This window comes from Kogia breviceps, chromosome 4 (genome assembly GCF_026419965.1).
Source record: "Kogia breviceps isolate mKogBre1 chromosome 4, mKogBre1 haplotype 1, whole genome shotgun sequence".
Taxonomy (NCBI): Eukaryota; Metazoa; Chordata; class Mammalia; order Artiodactyla; family Physeteridae; genus Kogia; species Kogia breviceps.
The window spans coordinates 94,197,721-94,218,416 of record NC_081313.1 but is presented as its reverse complement, the minus strand read 5'-3'; the positions used below and the strand labels follow the sequence as shown (position 1 = coordinate 94,218,416).

At 35.7% G+C, this 20,696-nt stretch overlaps 1 protein-coding gene across 1 annotated transcript in view; it reads left to right on the top strand.

The window, feature by feature from the left end:
- Positions 1–20,696, top strand: part of PGGT1B (protein geranylgeranyltransferase type I subunit beta) — a 67,082-nt gene that overhangs the window by 3,625 nt on the left and 42,761 nt on the right. The window contains exons 2-4 of the mRNA XM_059061886.2: positions 4,215–4,333; positions 15,719–15,786; positions 19,537–19,688. Of these exons, the coding sequence (XP_058917869.1) occupies positions 4,215–4,333; positions 15,719–15,786; positions 19,537–19,688 (339 nt within the window). The remainder of the gene's footprint in view (positions 1–4,214; positions 4,334–15,718; positions 15,787–19,536; positions 19,689–20,696) is intronic.

The following is a 20,696-nucleotide window of genomic DNA, read 5'->3' as shown; positions in this document are numbered from 1 at the left end:
GGGTCTGAGATGCTGCAGTTGTGACAGGCTCCCAGGTGAGACTGATGCTGCTGATCCCCTGGCCCACTTGGATTTTGTTTGCACCGTGATTGTGATATTCACAGGGCGTTCCGGAAGCACTTGCATAATCAACCTGAAGAGAGACTTGAGGAAGAGTCTGAGGCTTCCTGGAAGAAGTAACCCTCAAGCTAAATATTAAAGAATGTGTTGAGTTTTTGTGTGGGTGGGTGGCTCATAGGCAAAAGGACAATAAATAAAGACAATAAAGATAGATAAGTGAGTGTTGAGCAGGGAAACACCAGTCAGTTCTCTGACAGTGGTTCATAATGTAAGGCAGGTGTGGTAGGAATTTAGTATGGAGAGGTAGACACAGGCTTTGTTTGCCATATCAAGAACCTGGGAATTTGATATCATGTAAGTGACGGGCAGTTGCCAAGCAGTGGATCTTCCTGGTTAGATTTGCATTTTAGAGTGATCATTGGATTTGAGATTGGTTATTGTATCACGTGGGACAAAACCAGAACCAGGGGCACCAATTAGGAAGCTGTTGCAATAGTCCAGGAGTAAAGTGCTGGGACAGCAAAATTAGGGATAGAAAGGAGAGGATGAAGGAAGAAGGAGTCGTCCCAGAATTCTAGGGTTGGAACTAGCAAATGGTCTAGAGAACAAGAGGCAAAAGTAGCAGATTTAGAAAGGAAGAGGATGTTATCTGTAGTAGCGCTTAGAAACATCATTTAGTTTACCTGCAAATTGATCTATTGGTGAAGCAACTTGATGGGGGGGGGGGTGGGATGTTACTTGTTCATCCAAGTAAGATAAACTTTTTATATGTACTGTTCAGAGGAGGAGAAGGGGCAGGAAGACATGGCTTAGTTCAGTTTTTCAGAGTTCAATTCTAGGGAAAAGAAGAAAGGAAGAAAACAGACAGATGCTCTCCGAAGAAGTAATAGAGTAAAAATCACTGCACTGGCCTGATTTTAGGTGCATGCATTGGCAAGATTACCCCTCTAGATGCCTGAACCAGGGCAGGTTGCCTAGCAGTCTCTACCCCAAGCAGCAGTCAACTGGGTACCATAAAACCCTACATTATTTCTCCCAGAGGTCCACAGCCCAGAATTCCTTTTTATTCCATGTGACTTATTTAATTCTCTCCCTCTCAGTGTTTTAGGACTACTTGAGAACTCTAGTGGGCCAGACATTTTGGGCCAGACACTTCTTTGTTGACTGGGGCTGTCTTGTGCATCATAGTACATTTAGAAGCATCCCTGGCTTTTACCAACTAGATGCCAAATAGCACCCTTCCCTAGTGGTGAAAACCACAATTGTCTTCAGAATGTCTGCTGGGGGACAGTATTGCCCTAGTGCAGAATCGTTGTGCTTCTAAAGCCTGGCTGCCCTTTAGAATCATCTGGGAAGCTCCCCATCCTCCACCCCATTCCCACTTATTACCCAAACACCAGGTCCCAGACCCTACCTTCCATCTAGAATTTATGATACCTTTGTCGTGGAATAAGGGCCTAGGCCTCTCCTGGTTTTGTTGGTGGTGTATTAAGTTGTTTGTTTTTAAGCTGATTCTAATTGCACCACATTTGAGAAACACCCCTTTGACTCAGAATTCCTTGAGTAGTTTTCATTGGTTATCTAGCATTGAAATCTCAAGTTACTTGAATTCTTTGGACTTTATTATCTTGAACTAGAAAATTAAAGAGATGGACTAGATAATTTCTGCTTTTAAGTTAGGAAATAATACCTACTTATTTTTATAGCCCTTTGGATATGTTTTCTTATAACATTTTTTAGTAACAGGAAGATGATTGTTTTATCAGCACCTCATGTTCTTCACTTTTATCTCTCTTCCTTTTGCTTTTCTCTGTAATAATGATTTAATAAACTGAAGTATTAGATGCTTAATTTTACCAGACTGTCGTCATTCACTTTATAGATTACAGCCAAACTGAACCCTATGATAGCTCTCCAGGAGGGCTAGATGTAGTATTGCAGGTCTTTTATTTGTTAGGTAATTCAATAAATTATTTGAGTGCATATCATGCACAAGGCAGACCTTATCTCATGAAACATAATTAGCACCAAGAGCAGTGATTTTCACATGTGGGTGCTGTTAGGTAGAAATGTTCCCCATGTCTAAAATATTTTGTTTTGGAGAAGAGTGGTTGGGGGGATGGTGGAAGTTGCCAACTAATGAAAAGGCCTGTATAGTGTAAGTAAGTCCTGTCCCTTCAAATCAGGGAAATAAATACCAATAATAATAGCTTCCACTTATTTAGTGCTTGCTTTTGAGCAGGTAAGCACAATAACTGTGAAGTTTAATGATTTACAGATAAGGAAGCTGACTTAGAAAAGACTTAGAAATGGTTAGGTAACCTAACCAGATTACATATGGCTAGAAATTGACCAACCTAGGATATGAGGCTAGCTCATTTTATTGCAGATCTGGGCTCTGAACTACTGCTTCCCACATAAAGGTGTTCCACTGCCCTTAATTTATTCCTGATCTTATCCAGATAAATCACCTCCCTAATTCAAGTGGATTTCAGTGAGTTGTTAGAATTAAATTGAGATAATATATGAGAAATTTCCTAGTCCAGTGCCTAATACATTGTAATAATCTCTCGTTAATGTGAGTTTCCGAAAATGTATTGTTCTTGAGTGTACCAGTATCTCATTAGTTTTAGTTTTTGCCTTTAAGCTTTGGTTGGAATTAAATTGCTCTCTGATTTCTCCTCCTGTTATCTAATGGATGCCAGCCTTTTCAATTAGGGATCAGAGAGAGAATTATACACTTTAAAAAAATGAGTGACTATTTTCTCATTTTTCCTGAAGTTGGTAATACCATTCTAGATGCAGAGAAGTTTATTATATACATTGGTTGCCTTAGGGCATTAAGGCTTAATTTTCTCTTGGAATCTTTGTTTAGAAGGTTATAGAATGCATCAAGTGGCTCTGCTAGAAGATTTTAGACCAGATAATTTGAAGTATTAGTTTATCAGTATTAGTCATAGGAATTATCAGAATATGGAAACAAGATAACCATGCTCAAACAGCATTGTAGAATGCATCTCAGCAGGAAAGGAATTATATGAAGCAAAGTCTGTAGGTAAAAAGCAACCACTAAGGGGACTAGTTTTTACACGAAAGCACAAGGCTTAGATTTCTGATTTAGTGCACAATCTTGGAGGGGAAGGATATTGCTTTATAGTGTACCATTTCATCAAAAATGTTCCTCTCCGGGGCTTCCCTGGTAGCGCAGTGGTTGAGAGTCCGCCTGCCGATGCAGGGGACACGGGTTCGTGTCCCGGTCCAGGAGGATCCCACATGCCGCCGAGCGGCTGGGCCCATGAGCCACAGCCGCGGAGCCTGTGCTCTGCAATGGGAAGGGCCACAACAGTGAGAGGCCCGCATACCGCAAAAAAAAAAAAAAAAAAAAAAGTTCCTCTCTAGGAAAATGGAAATTGATTTGCATTTTTTAAAGTGTTCCTTATTCCTCAAAATTCATTATAAATTTTTTCCAAGGGGTCACATTATTCATAAACAAATTTGTATGATAGATTTATTCTAACATCCTTAAGAATTAAGCACCAGCTACAAGCATAATTGCTCTTGGCAAATCAGTGAAAATCGAGATTTTTTATATATTTTCCACCTTTTGGGCCTTACATATACTGATTAGGTGCAGGGAATTCTCTTTTTCAAATCTACTTTTAGCCTTCATAAACTGCTCATAAACTGGTTTCAGTGAATTCATGTATACTTCAGATGATAGGGTTGATTTCTTAACTCTTAAATGTCCCTTTATTAAAAATTAAAACAGGGCTTCCCTGGTGGCGCAGTGGTTGAGAGTCTGCCTGCCGATGCAGGGGATACGAGTTTGTGCCCCAGTCTGGGAAGATCCCACATGCCACGGAACGGCTGGGCCTGTGAGCCATGGCCGCTGAGCCTGCACGTCTGGAGCCTGTGCTCCACAACGGGAGAGGCCACAACAGTGAGAGGCCCGCGTACTGCAAAAAAAAAAAAATTAAAACAAAGGTTTGATTGATACTATTAACTTAAAAGAATAAATTGGTTTTTTTGGCTTTTGCAAGTTGGGAATATTGTTTAAATTATCGTAAAGTTGGAATGAGTTTATTATTTTTCTGAACCAGAAAGACTTCAATGGTTTGATAGTTAAGATGGAATTTTATATTTTTTTCTTTTAGGTTGACTATTGCATTTTTTGCGCTCTCTGGGCTGGATATGTTGGACTCCTTAGATGTGGTGAACAAGAATGATATAATCGAGTGGATTTACTCCCTGCAGGTCCTTCCCACAGAAGACAGTGAGTGAGTTTTTAGCATTTTGTTTTTAGTGTGACTAGTTGTACCTGGCATAACATGTGTTGCACTCGGAAATCTTAGTATTTGTTCCTAAACTGTAAACATATTTTATTCATCTGTGTTTTCCTTGTAACACTCCCTTTCTGTTCAAACACAGTGCTGACCAAGTCTAGTCATTAATCTCTGGAGAGCACAATTTAGCGATGTCTAAGGTTGGATGGAGATTCACAGTTGTACACCATGCTGTGTTGCCTATTTCCGTGTTCACGACTGCTTGTTGACTACTTATATTTCATATTTATGTTTGATTAGTTTTGTAGCATTCACTCTATTTTTCATTCCCAAACATTCTTTTTGTCTCTTCAGTGAAAAACTCTTTGCTGTCAAAAAGTTTTATTCCAGTCTCGGCCATTTTCCCTCTAATGTTCCATTAGTATTTCTTTAATGGTTTCTTAGAGCTCTTATTTATACTTCAGTCATTTTTATGCTTCTTAAAACTTTATACATTTTGATCAATTAAATAAATTCTCAAAATTCATAAACTATTGATCAACTAAATACACATAAGTTTTATAAACTGTTGTTCACTCCAGTAAGTGTAAAATACCTAATATCTGTTTAACTTACAAATGTTAGAAATTCGAACATTGAATTGAATTAGAGCAAGTAGATAAACTCGCAGAAAATCATGCAATTTTTGTCTGTGGTCACTACTTACCTTTCTTTTCAGAGTCAGAATTTATAAATTAACTGTGTGGTTCATTGGTTGGAGTAATCATGTATAAATCTCACCCAGGTGAACTTTGGGGAAATAATAAGCTAAAGCTTTATTTAGAAATAAAAGTGCTTTGATCTATTAGCAGATGCTGTTGGACATGGTTTGTGGCTTTCTATTTTATTGTTCTTGAAGTTTGTAGTATTTTTTAATACATAATTTTAAAAATTTCTGCCTGTTGGTGAATTCTTGTTAAAAAAATGATTAAGCATTTTTAGATCTATCAGAATTTTATTACATAAATATCTTAATCACTTTTTACCAACTACATGAAGCAGCATATATGATATATTGGTGAGTAGATATAGATTCTAACATGTTGGTAAGTAGGATTTATTGAATGTTTTGTTAAGAGTACTCTGCTAAACCTGTGGAGAGGGGCTGTGATAAATTATAAGATATGGTTCTCATTCCCTGAGAGCTTGTGGCTGAGGTGAGGTCACAGTTCTAGTCACCTACAAAATGGGAATAATTTGTGTTTTCCTTTTTTTTTTTTTTCCTGTACACGGGCCTCTCACTGTTGTGGCCTCTCCTGTTGCGGAGCACAGGCTCCGGACGCGCAGGCTCAGCGACCATGGCTCACGGGCCTAGCTGCTCAGCGGCATGTGGGATCTTCCCAGACTGGGCCACAAACCCATGTCCCCTGCATTGGCAGGCGGACTCTCATCCACTGTGCCACCAGGGAAGCCCTGTGTTTTCCTTTTTTAATCAGGATTTTTTTTCACTAGTTTAAGTGAAAGTCTGGAATTTTTTAAGAACTTAGATATGAGACTGATATAAGGTAGTTTTGTTATAGATTATGTATAATTTTTGTTTGTTTACTAAAAATACATGTCCTAATCAAATTATACATTGTATTTTCTTAAATATATTTCACTGATACAGATAGGAAATTATACACTGTGTTACATAGGAAAGCTATTGTATAAGTTTTTGTTAAAATATATTATTTTAAAAATTATTTATGATATTCATTTCCTTGGAATAAAATAGCTATTGTCTCTCTAGAAATGTAGGGACCATAGCACTTTAGTGAGAGACTCATGCTGTAGGTTACAATTACCAGAACACTAGTCACTTATTCGCTATGCTTCCTACTTTCTGTCTTTTCTTATATTTTTATCTACCTTTAAGGTGTTTGCCGCCTCTAGCTAATTAATATCCATATTCTTTTTGAAGCCTTCTTACTTTTCTCATTATTTGATCTTTTGTTGTGAGAGCTTTGCTGTTATCTGGACTTTCATATTATCCCTAATAATTGTGTTTGCTCCATACTCACTAGAACAGCCAAAATGGAAAATAACAAATGTTGATGAGAATTTTGCACAAGTATAACTACTATTTTACAACTACTATTTAGCAATATTTACTAAAACTGAACATACGTACATTCTATGAACCAGCAGTTCTACTCCCTAGTAGGTATCCAACAGAAATGAAAAAATGTATTCACCAAAAGATATGTACTAGAATGTTGATAGCAGTATTTTTCACAGGAGTCCAGAGTAGGAATATACAAACTACCCATCATTGATATAATAGATAAATAATATATTATAATTCACACAATGGAATAGTATACAGTAATGGGAAAGAACAATTTAGACCTACATGCAGAAATTTGGATGAATGTCACAAACATGTTTTGAGATAAAGTGTATAGTGTATTATTCTATTAATACAAAGTGAAAATATAGGTAAAACGAATCGGAGCTTTTGGGGAGTGACAAGAAGGAAGTAGGATGGGGCTTCTAGGCTGCTGGTCATGTGCTTTTTCTTGAGCTAAGTGCTAGGTATACAGGTGAGTTTACTTTGCAGAAGTTCATTATTTGATCAGAGTTAACTTTGATGAAAGTTAAAAATTTTTTTGAATTAGGGTGTACTCACCATCTCTTAAGATCCATCAGAATTCTCTTTCCCATTGTACTTTCAACTACATGGACTTCATTGGATTGAAGCCCATTGCTAATTAAAAAATTTTTTTAGTCATTGTTGCTTAACTGTTGCTTAAAATATTTTTGCTTACATCTGAACTGTAAAATTCTGGAGGGCAGTGAATGCATCAGTGTTACATTTCTTTTCCCTTTGGGGGCCTAGAGCATTGTTGTGTTATCAACAGTTGTTGGACTGCTAAATTACCTACACCTTTTCCTACTTTTCTTCTTTTCTGTATTTTCACGTTTAGCCTAGAGCGTCCTCTGGATTCTCAAATATTTTCTCGTTCATAAGGCATTTGCAGACTGAATAGAACGTGCTTTCTGTAACTCTTAGCTCTGTATTTGTCCTACTTTGTGATATCGCATAAAATCTTAGGGGATTTAAAAATTTTAAGTGTTAAACAAAACCCAGAGACCATAAAGGAAAAATTTGGTAGATTTGACTAAATAAATATTTTTAAATGTTATGTAGGGAAGAATAAAGTTGGATAACTGACAGACTTGGAGGAAATTGTGCCAATATATATACCAGACAAAATATTAATATCCAAACTATAAGGAATTGTTAAAGATTACAAAAATGACACATTGCCATTTAGAAAATGAGAAAATTTATGAATAGGTAATTCGCAAAAGAAGTACAGATAGTCATTAAATACCTGAAAAGAGGATTAATCGATACTAGAAATTAGGGAGATGCAATAGAAACAAGGATGTTAACACTTTTTATCTAACAAATAAATTTAGCAGAAAGTTTTTAAAAGTTGATAGGAATGTGGGGAAAAGAGCACTTTAATATTCTTCTGGTGGAAGTAAAAATTATTGCAGCCTTTGGAAGAGCATTTTAGCAGTGTAACTTTTTATCCGCACATATTCTCGTGTGTGTTGTAGTTAAATAATGGGCCCCCAAATATATGCCTATCCAGAACCTCAGAATATGACCATATTTGGAATAAGGGTCTTTGCAGGTATAATTAAGGTAAGGATCTCAAGATCAGTGACTGGTGTCCTTCCAAGAGAAAAGAAAGGGAGATTTGAGACACAGAGGGGAAGGCCATATGAAGACAGATGCAGAGATTAGAGTGATGGGTCCACATGGTAAGGAACATCAGGACTCCCCACAGCCACCAGAAACTAAGAGGGGGCATAAAATGGATTTTCCCTTAGAGCCTCCAGAAGGAACCAGCCCTGCTAACAACTTGATTTTGGACTTTTGGGCTCCAGAGCAATGAGAGAATAAGTTTCTGTTGTTTAAAGCCAGATTTATGGTAAGTTGTTACTAACCTCAGGAAACTAATACATGTGCACAAAATTCTGTATAGAAGAATGTTTTGGCATTGTTTGTTACAGTAACAAATTAGAAACAAAATAAATATCCACCAGAAGTGAAACAGTTAAATAAACCATGGTCCAGTAAAGAGTACAGCCCAGTAATAAGGTGTCTGAGGTAGATCTATATATGTACTGACATGAAACTGTTCATCAAATATAGTTAAATGATAAATGCCAGCATGTACAGGGGTGTTTTGTTTTACTGATCTGTTAACATCATTGTATAGGAAAAACTCTGAAAGCAAGCATAGACGGTCTTTGTGGAGGGAGAAGTAGATGAAAACAGAGGTAGGGGATGGCAGGATAAGGTACTTTAGTTTTATTCTATATATCTGCATTGTTTGAATGCTTACAACAAATACGTTTCTGTATTAAAATTCAACTTAAAAAACTTTAGCTTAACCGCTCTTCAAAACACAACAAAAATAAACAAAAACTAAACCCATTTATATGATTATACACAAATATCCATATTTTGCTAATGGCAGAGGCAATGCTGTACATTATTTAATATTTTGTAATTTTCAAAGACATCATCAAATTTTTTCTTCCCCTAATCTGCCTTCCCCAGAAGTGGAGAAGAAAATGAGAGGCAGAGTGATTAAGAGACCTGCCCAAGGCCACACACAGATGGAAAGTAATAGAGTCAGACTGAAATCCCTGGCTTCTGACTCTAGGTCCCAGTGTTGCTTTACTAGTGAAGTATATAGCTCCCTAGTGGAGACTGTCATGAATGGAACTTAAGTACATTGTGAATATTTAATCACAATTAACCCTGGCCTTCCACTTAATTCCAGGGTTGTAAAGACCCTGTGGTATCCTAGTAATAAGTGTGTGGTCAGACCATTGGAGAGTTGAGGCCCTTCTCATCAATATCAGGAAGTATTTAGGAAACACAAGGGATCAGGCTGGGAATTTTGTGTTACCCTCTCGGATCAGGGACACACCAGAGAATTTTGGAACTAGAACCAAACAAGGAATATTATAGTCCATCATTTTACAGATGAGGATACTAAGGTCCAGAGAGAGTAATAATTTGTCCACAGTCATATAGCTAGTTAATGCTAGGGGCAAAATTAGAATACAGTTTTCCATTTCTAATTTTCAGTTTTTCTAATACTAGTCCCATGCAATAGGTGCTCCATTTATCATGTATGTTTTTCTGTAAGATATGGATTTTTTCATGAGAACTCTGAGGCTGTCTTATGGTGATAAAGGAAAATAAATCTGGTATCTCTTCCATAACAGAGCTCATAAAACATTAAGTGTTTGGAATTGTAGATAAGGTGGTTTAATATTAAAAGGTAAAATATTTAATGATTTCAGTTTTTTAGTAGACTTTTCAGTCAGCTTGTGCCTTTTTTTTTTTAACAACATGCTGAAAATGTAAGTATAGTTTCATGTGGCTAAATTGAGCATGTTGCAGATTTTAGAAATTACAGAGCACCTGTTTGGGAAGCATTGTAGGTCAAGAACTTTTTGCAAAGATAGTTTCACAGTGGTTGGTTGGTTGATGTCCCCAATTGCCCCTAGTCACATGTCTGGTAGGCTATATACTACAGGTCTTTTCACAGTCCACCTGCAATTCCAAATAATAAGTTTACCATTTGATTGGATGAAACACTATTAAATTTCTAATCTCTATGAGAGAAAATCTCCCACCTGCCTTCTGTTTAATTTCCCTGTTCTAAAACTAATCTGTGAAATTTAGAAAATAGATTTTAAAAAAAACACTTTTAAAATTATATAATATTTTATGTACCTTGTCTGGGTGTCTCTTGACATCCTGAAACAGTTGTGTAAGGTGTGTCCTTTTACTAGGAAACCTTGTGTTTCTTGAGACCTGTGAGGAATTACTTCTGTAGCCATAAAATATAAATGTCCATTTTTACATTAAAAAATCACCACATTCCTCACTTGAATTCTCTTTGCTTAGTGCAAAAACCTAACATTCGAAATGAGAATTAGAAAGTTAAGAACATGACCAAAACAAGTTTTGAACTATATTTAAGCAGCATGACCACCATTAGTAATACGATATTTTAGCCTAAGAGCTGTCCTTTATTAGAAGCACCTAAATATAATTTTTTAATGTATTTTAATTTTATCATTCACAATAAAATTTTCTCCTAAAAGAGGGGAAACTCATTTTCTTATGAAAAGCAGAATAACTCTGCTGATTAAAATAAATCTTTTAAAACTCATTAAAGTTTTACATTCTGTGGGTTTATAATCATTTTCTTTGCTTTTTAGAGAATATCTAAATGCATTGTCTTTGTGATGCTTGACATATAATTGGTGTTTATATGAGCTTAGTCGTAAAATCCTAGGTTGTAAATGAGATATGACCCAGTCATCAAGCAGGAGTCAGCCTTGTAGCTTAATAATTGTCTTTTATGTGCAAGCATGCAGATAAAGGGATTGTTTTCCTTATGGTTGATAGCTAAACATGTTATATTCTCTAATAACACATCCCTCTATGTGCTCACACATAAATACACATATATGTATTATATCCATCTGCATATGCCCATTTTTGCTATTTTCCTTTTCTTTCCATCGACCCAGTTTCATTTTTTAAAGTAATCTGGGTTTTTTTGATACATAGCTATCTAGACTGCTTCCATAAAACAAGGAAACTAGTTTGACTTTATGGATGCATTCACCAAATCAGTGGTTCTCAATTCTGACTGTGTATCAGACAGGGATTATTTTTCTTTCTTATATATGATTGTTCAGGCCCTACTGTGAGAGTTTTGATGTGGGCCGAGGTTAGGACCCAAGAACATCTATATTTTTCAAAACTGTACTTGATTCTGTTGGTCAGCCAGATCACGCTTTGTTCGCTTCGTTATTACTGAATAGGAACACTAGATGGCGCTATCTAAAAACCTCCAAAGAGGTTTAAACTGTATCCTGAAAATGCATGCAGTCGTAAATTTGGAATAAATTGCATGTTTATACTTTAATAATTATCATGGGTGCTTCCCTGGTGGCGCAGTGGTTGAGAGTCTGCCTGCCGATGCGGGGGACACGGGTTCGTGCCCCGGTCCGGGAGGATCCCACATGCCGCGGAGCGGCTGGGCCCGTGAGCCGTGGCCGCTGGGCCTGCGCGTCCGGAGCCTGTGCTCCGCAGCGGGAGGGGCCACGACAGTGAGAGGCCCGCATACCACCAAAAAAAAAAAAAAAAAAAAAAAAATTTATCATGAATAGGTAAGCTTACTAGAATTATAAAAGAATGCACTATAGCAGACAAATATTGACAGGAACCAGAAAGAATGGCCTAATGAATTTTTTAAGATGATGATATGTACTCCATTTTGAAAATGGAAGAAAAGGTATTTTTATTTTAAAGAAACTTTCCTTGATAAATTGTAACAGAAGCTGTTAATTTCCTCCTATTTCACTTTTGATAACATCTAATTAGCTGATGTTAAATGGTTACTATTTATTGAGCCTTAGTCACTGTGCTGAACACCATCTAAACATGCCCTTGAACCTTTAGAAGAACCCTGCTAAATATTGATTGTAGTATATTATTGTTCCTAGTTCAAAAATGGAGGGAACCAGCTCAGAGAGGTTGTTACTTGCCTATAGAACACAGTGCTAGCAAGAATAGGATATTGAGTTTGATTCCAAGTGTCCATGCCACAGCTTCTAACCTTATGTGGTATTTTTGAGCATCAATATTTCTGCTACTTTTCAGAAAAGTTAATAATTTAAGTAATATAAAAACATAGAAATGAGCAAATAGAAATGCCATTCATTTATTTCTAAGGAAATAATTTCATTGAGAAACAGATATTTACTAAACCCCTACTATATGTCAGCCTCTGTAAGGCTGACAGAGGCTAAGTTATAAGTTACTTAGCCTAACTAACTTAGTGGGGGCTCCAGAAAGGCTTCCTAAGGGAAGTATAAACTCAGACCTGAAACATGGAATCAGAGCTTTCTTCCATCAAAAGTAGAAATAGGATTTGATTTTCATAGAAAACTATCAGCAAATCAGTAGCTTGAAAGGATAACTTTTAAAAAGGCAGTCTGAAGGAAATAAAACTGATTGCTAAAATTTAAGTCATAATAGGAAAACATTTTAGGCATCAGATCAAATATAGGGCCCAGGAAAATACACCTTTTGACACTACCCCTCGCCCAATTAAAGATGGATTAAAACAAGTGACGATAAAAGGATAAAGGCACCCATGGCTTGGTAAGTAAGGGATAATTTAATTTTATATTTTAAAAGTACAGTGTTACATCCAATTTGGAGTATGGAAGGAGTATTAGGCAGAATTCTAAAGATGTTGCCCCCTCTCCCACCAAAATTCCTGTTTTCCTGGTTATTTAATCAAACACTGAGTTCTACAGATGTTGCAGGTGAAGTTAAAGGTTACTAATTAGCTAAGCTTAAAATGTGGAGATTGTCGATGAGTGTTATACATACAGGCACAGTATAATCACATAAGCCCTTAGTAGATAAGAAGTCAGAAGAGTCAGAGAAATGCAGATGAAAGAGGACAAAAGAGAGACGCTGCAGAAGGGGAAGCCAGAGAGAGTCTAAGCTTGAGGCGGATTTGAGTGCCATTGCTGATTCTGAGATACAGGGGCCCAGATGCAAGAAATGGCAAGAGTGCCCTTTAGGAGCTAAGGGGGTCCCCCAGCTGACAGCTAGCAAAGGAATGGAGACCTTAGTCTTAAAACCGTAAGGGACTTGATTCTGCCAAATAACTTGAATGAACTTGGAGGCAGATTGTTCCCCAGAGTCTCTAATAAGGAATGTAGCCCTACCAACATTTTGATTTTTAGCTTGGTGAGACCTGCCTTGGACTTCTGACCTTACAGAACTGTGAGATGATAAATGGGTGTTGTTTTAAGTTGCTAAGTTTGTGGTAATTTGTGATGACAACAATGACTAATAAAGAGAACAAATTCACCTTTATTCATATCCTCCCACACAGTATTATTTTATTTATTCTCTTCCAGGCTTTGATGATAAGCTCACTTCGCCTAATTATAAACATAATACACATATATTTTTGTATCCTGCTTTTTCTCTTAACTTGAACATATATATTTCTCCATGTTACTATGTAGTTTTCCCTAATCATTACTTTTAATAGCGGTATAATGTTCCTTTGAGTATAGTATGTTATATTTAACCTGTTGGATTTTTGTGTCACTTCAAAATTTTTACCATCATAATACTATAGTGGGTGTTTCTGTGCATATGACCATCTCATATTTGAAGTTACTGCAGTGGATTTTCAGGTGCATCATTACCAGTCAGAAGGTATGAGCCTTTTTATAACTCATTATATATTGGCAAGTCTTAAATGGCTTAGCAATTTAAAATTCTTAAGCAAAGATAAGAGAACCATGTTCATCAAAATCGTTATCACCATTAGATAGCATTCTTTTTTAAATAATTTTTTTGTTAATGGTGAAAATGCTTGGTGGAGAGTTTTAAATTTAGGGATAGTTTCCTAAATTACTCAAAGAATTAATATATAAGCTACTATTCTAAGTACTTCAGGGGGTATAAAGCTGAATAGTTTATAGTACCTGCAGACCAGTTATTATGATTAGTCATGTACCAGTCATAAGAGATATGAAGCTAGTTCCTCACCTCGGAACCTATTTTTAAGTCAGCTTGATTTTTTTATTAGCAATGCATGTACAGTCTGTTGGTACTATGTTCCTACCTTCTATTTTTATCATGCTGATTTTATAACAGTTCTCAAAACCATAATTATTTTCTTACTGTGGGTATGACCATTTTTTTCATTTATATTTTTTAATTTTTTTTCCAGCTTTCTGGAGATATTATTGACATATATATAAATTTAAGGTGTAAGCATGATTATTTGATACACATATATACTGTGAAATGATTACCACAATAAGGTTAGTTAACACCTCCATTCCCTTCACATAATTGCCTTTGTGTGTGTGTGGTGATAAAATTTAAGGTCTTCTGTTTAAGTTCTTAACTTCCAAGTATACAATACTGTATTGTTAACTATAATCACCATGCTGTATAAATCCACAGAACTTATTCATCTTATAGTTAAAAGTTTGTACCCTTTGGCCAACATCTCCGCTGCCAGCCCTGACAACTACTATTTTACTCTCTATTTCTATGAGTTCAGCTTTTTTAGATTACACATATAAGTAAGAACATACACTGTATGTCTTTCTCTGTCTGGTTTATTTCAGTTAGCATAATGCCGTCAAGGCTCATCCATGTTGTTGTAAAAGGCAGGATTTCCATCTTTTTGATGGCTGAATAATATTACCGTGTGTGTGTGTATCTGTTTGTGTCTGTGTATGTGTAACACATATGACATTTTATCTGTATATAGCTCACATTTTCTCTATCCATTCGTCCATCGTTGGACACTTAGGTTGTTTCCACGTCTTGGCTGTTGTGAATAACGCTGCAATGAACGTGGGAGTACAGATATCTCTTTGAGATAATGATGTCATTTTGGGGGGGATATATATACCCAGAAGTGAAATTGCTGGATCATGGTGGTTCTGTTTTTAATATTTTGAGGAAACTCCATACTGGTTTCCATAGTGGCTGCAACGATTTACATTCCCAGCAGTAGTCACAAGAGTTCTCTTTTCATGGATGTAGATATTTTCTTTGTTAAGTACCCAGTTATATTCCACTGACATCTTGAAAAATGAAAAATTTTAGGTAGGAAAAATATCATTGTGAGTAAACATACTTTGAATAACTAGAGACTAAGTGCTAACTTACAGTGTTCTTTTGTACTTCAAAGCAAAGTATTGGACTTAGAATGAAGGTCTAATACTAAAACACAAAGTACATATATTTTCTGTGACTGTAGAGCAGTTTATACCTTTACCTTGCTCCCCTGTAAAGAAGCCGTGAGTTAAAGTAAAAAGGCACTGGATGGGACATTAGGTTTCTAGATCCTTTTATGTTGCTAACCAGCTATTACCTTGAACATGTCATTTAACATCTGGGCTTCTGCTTTCTATTCTGTAGCATGAGGGATTGAATATATTGATCACATGAAAATGGTCATTTAGGAAAAGTACAAAAGCATTTTGTACTCAGTGAGTTAGGCTTAAATTAAAGATACTTGGTAGGAGGTCATTGTTTTAGTTTGGATTGGTTTGGAAATTAAATGAAGAAATTCCCATAAAGCTCCTAGAGCAGACATTTAGTGTTGTCTAGCGTAAAAAGGGAGACAGTGACAGAACTTTGGTACTAAAATACTCTGTTTCTGAGAGACTGTATAACTGAACTGCTTTAGAATCTGTACAAAAATAAGGTACACTTTAAATAAGTACATATTTTTATTTTCCAGGATCAAATCTAAATCGCTGTGGTTTCCGAGGGTCTTCATACCTGGGTATTCCATTCAATCCATCAAAGGTTAGTTCTCTTTGCATTAGGAGGAACGAGGAGAGGGAGTGGAGAGATTTTAGTAAGAAAGAAAACTAAGAAAGTAACAGAAAGAACCAGGCCTCCAAGTTTCAGTATAGCTAAATACTGTCTAATAAACTGTGTGTTATGAACTGGAACTTCTTAAGGGAAAGCTATACCCACCTTACTTCCTGGAAGAATGCACAGTATATAAATGAACAGAAGTTCCTATTGTTAAAAAATTATGTCTTTCTTACTATCGTGTGTGTGTGTAAAAATTATTGGTGATTTCTTGGAGAAGATGGAAGTAAAGCACTCAAGAACATGATACTTGTTCTCTAAAAAACCAGTGAACCATGTGTTACAGAAGGACTTTATATTTGGTTCACATTTCTTAGGAATGGAAGAGAAAGCTCTTGCTAAGCAGTGATTGGAGACCCAAGTAGTGATGAATTATGATGACCTTCCTGATGGTAGGCAGACTGTCTTCAGGGTTATAGGCAGAGGCTTTCGTACCAGCACGTGCAGGTATAGAAAGCAGTGAATCCTAACATATGAGAAGCTTTTTTTCTTCTTCAAAGAAGCAGACCCCATACAAACTTTTGTAGGTGTTTCATCTGTGTATAAAATATTTTTCTACAATAGAAGGCGGAGAAAAACTTCATCATTTTGTGGAAAGAGACCTCACAAAATAGAAACTTTTTCCTTGATGGGGGTCAGTCTGCTTATATAATGGTTACAAGCCAATATCTGGCTACACTGAGTACATCAAGATTTATATCCCTTTCTAAGCTGAAGGTAAATGACATGTTTCCAATTTCTCCATACTCTGCTTCAAAATTTTGGAATAAATAGCAGTGATTTTGGAAAAGGTGACATGATTTGATAGAGGCACTGCTTCAACTTTCTTCCTCTGCCTTAAGCTGTAGACCAGCATGCCTGTGTCAAAGTCATATGACTTTGCTAAGGTGTCTCCAATCATGTATGCCAATTGCTTTTAACAGAGAATCTGGAAACTAGGGATCCATAAAAATTGTCCGTTTTCCCCATACATATAATACTTTCCAACTTAAGCCAGTCCTGAATAGAGGTAGCTCTCCATTTAGTCATAATGGACAGGATATCTAAAAGTCATGACACTGATGATAATGACCATTATACAGCACCATACCCTATACAGATGTATACTTACACTTATTGGGGTAAAACAGTTCTTTGATAACATTACTTTTAAGAGACAGCCCCCTTACTCCTCTCACCCCCTCCCAAGGCATTTTTGAAACCAAAGGGTAAAATGTAAGAAGAGACCATTTTTTGCCTTTGATTCACAGAGTCCTGAAACCCATTTTGGGCCCTTAATTCATCGAGACCCTGGCATTTTCTGGGGAAGCTAGGTCCCGCTCCATCCTGTGTTACATTAGTCTGAATCTTGAGCGGTAGAGGGAGCTAGAGACTCTAGGTGGAATCATACAGGGCCACAGGGAGCTGTCACTTAGGGTGGTGGCTGAGAATCTAGGAGACAGATGAAGCCAGGAGAATCTGATGAGACACATATGATTTTCCAATACAGTATATAAATAGTATCATTGCTTTTTCTTCTGAAACCACCTATGGGCCATTCACTTACCTGAAAAATGTCCAGGACCTTTAGTGGCCATAGAACACTTTTTGAGAAACACTAATGGATCTTCTCAACCCCCTTTTTCTCACTGTTTTCCTTCAACAAATCCCATATTCTCTATTAAATTATGTACTATCCTTAACACATACTACATAGCCTGGAATCTTCCTTCTCTGCTTTCCTTTTACTTTTTCTTCTACCTGTAATGCCTCCTCTTCATCTGTACCTAACCAAGCTCCTCTTCTGCTGCAGAAAACAATCCTTTATCCATGTATTATTGTATCTCCATCATGACACATATGGCATTCTACTTTGTACTGTACTTATTCAGGTATCCCTCTTCTCCCTTTAAGGTTAAGGTCCACATTTGATTTCTGTTCGGATTCCCCACAGCGCTTTTAACTAGCAGTTATTTAGTTTGAGTACCAAAAAATGAAATGTTACAGGATTTCTAAGAAGGCGATTATAAATGTGGAATAGGATATCCAGGAGTAGTAAAGCTTGAGTTCTAAGGAGGAGCTCAGAATGAAAGAAATACCACAGTGAAAATTAGCTTGTCATATTTGTGAGCCCATATAAGGAATTGTATGTGTAAGGCTGGATAGGTGGGGTGAGTTCAGATTATAGAGGATATTGAACACCTTTGCAAACTTACTCTGTGAAGAACTACAGAAGGTCAGTGAGCAGCAAAGTATTCTGATTAAGTCACTAATGGTTTCAAGACCCTTGAGTCATGACTCCAAAGAAGTAGTGGCCCTTTTGATATTTGCCTTGCACTTGCATCATCATCAGTAAGATAACTAGCATCTGTATAGACAGTAATTTTATTTAATCTTCACAGTAACCCTGTGAAATAGGTATTAATATCTCCATTTTCCAGAATGAGAAAATGCAACAGTGAGTAGTAGAGCCAGGATTTGATGCCTTACAGTAGTGTAGAAGTTAACATTTATTGTAGAAAGCAGAGGAGTCTATTTTAACCAAAATCTTGGTACAAGCTTCATTTTAACTTTCTAGTGTTATGGGCAGTTATTCTAGCATTTGAAGCAATTATTGATGAGCCCAAACTTAAGACAGAAGGAAATCCTGTGAAAAAGATGAATTTAAAATTCACTCTTATTCTATCAAAATTAAAACTTTCTTAAACTGAGAAATAGTACAATGTGAAATTTTACATTTTTTAAGTGACATCTTTTTAAAATAACCGAACAGGATTGGCTGACTATTTGAAAATAATTATAAAACTTTAAATGCTTTGTGTATTGCAGAATGTAAAGTTACTTTGTTTTATATTTTTACTTTTACTTTAATAAGTTTTTAAATTAATTTTATCTATGCCAGTTCCAACTAGAGTCTACAGGATTTCCTACAAGGAGTCACATAATTTATAAACCTTAAGAGATCTTTGATAACTGTTGATAGTTTTGTTGAAACAGTCAAATCAGTGAAACTAATCCAATAAATATTCTGGTTATATGAGTTTCCTAGTTTGACTCCCCAGCTCTGCCTGGACACTTACTAGTCTAACAGTCTTCACAAAAGACTTTTTGCAATCAATACTCATTTGGTAATTTAAACTTTAAAAGTTAGACTTTTATTTCTAGAGAATTTTTCAATATTAGTATCTTGAGCTCTTCTTTGCATTTTTTTGTCATTTGTTATTCTAAGTGTTAATATTAGAGACTCAAATAATTAAACCATATGAGAATAGAATAATGTTTTTCAACTGTATTGTTTTGTAGGATTTTTAAATGGTGATCACTACTGTGGTATTTAATTTGAATTTGTAGAGCATAAACAATTATTTCTACATGGCTTTTCTAACTTTATAAGACTTAAATTATAAGTGATACGGTTGTCAAATAGAAAGTTGAAATAATTTGGTTTATTTGAATATCAGATCTCCTTCTATAAACTTGAGGATAAAATTGAAAATTATGTAGCCTGGAAAGTATGCTATAATACTTACGTTGAGATATACATGATATTGAGTTTTGTTTGTCTCTATCAGATGTCTATGCAAATCAGTATAAACAACATTTAATTTTACTGTTTACTGAAACCTCTTGTCAAATTGCATAATGAAATAAGATCTCATTTCAGTTTTCTGATTAACATTATATTAATTTTCAATCTAGAATCCTGGAACAGCTCATCCTTACGATAGTGGCCACATAGCAATGACCTACACTGGCCTTTCATGCTTAGTTATTCTTGGAGATGACCTAAGCCGAGTAAATAAAGAAGCTTGCTTAGCAGGCTTGAGAGCCCTTCAGCTAGAAGATGGAAGGTATGGGTCATTCTTTGTTACTTGTCTTTTTTTAAGAAAAATCATTTGGAATTAAAAATAGATATAATACTATACTAGAATTGTAGAGTTTATCATAAACTCTTATTAGAACACTGTATACATACGGTTTAAGTGCCTAATCAGTGAAATATTTATGTGAATGAAAATAAAAGTAATCACAATAACAATTCCATTCTTTCTTAGTTCATTTTTCTTTTTTTTAAAGGCGATAATAGATCCATAAATAAATGGTTTAATAGTTTCAGGATTAGGATCTACTTTAATTTACCTTCTGGGTAAAAAAAAATGGACATTTTGAAGCAGACATACATTTAGTCTAAACTTTTATGCCTTAAGACATAGTGATGTGGGAAAAAGGGATGAACATTGAATATTATATTCTAGTATAGGTAGTTTCTGTGATATTATTAAAGGATAGAAAAAGTAGTGAGTTCATTAATATTTGATGGTTTGAGTGGTGTGTCTAACATAAAAAGAGTTTTAAGGTGAAACATTTAAGTCTAGGAAGTGATAAAGCATTAGTGATGCTGTTTAAAGAAAAGACTTTGCAAACAAATCTTGCCACGTTGTTATCTCTGTACTCTATCTACTGCTGTCTCTATTTTCCTGTCAGTATTTTAAAAACACTGATGTTGATGAGGGGAAAATTAGTGGAAGCATATAAGGTAAATTGACATTAATTGGAAATACTATAAAACTAAATATTTACCTCAGGAAGTACATGTGACTAATTTCTCAATATTTCATTATAGTCTTTGGTCACTGCTATCTTATCCTTATTTATAAATAAAAGAATCGATATGAAATACAAACTATTATGTACTTCTCTGAAACTAATTAAATATGTGAAAATTAAATTAAAACAATATGATCAGTTAATTAATGGTTATCTGTATATACATTGAGAAGAAATTTCACATAAGCAGAACTTGGGCTTGAGAATTTCATACTACCCAGTAGGTCCCTGCTACTTTTTCTGCTATTAAT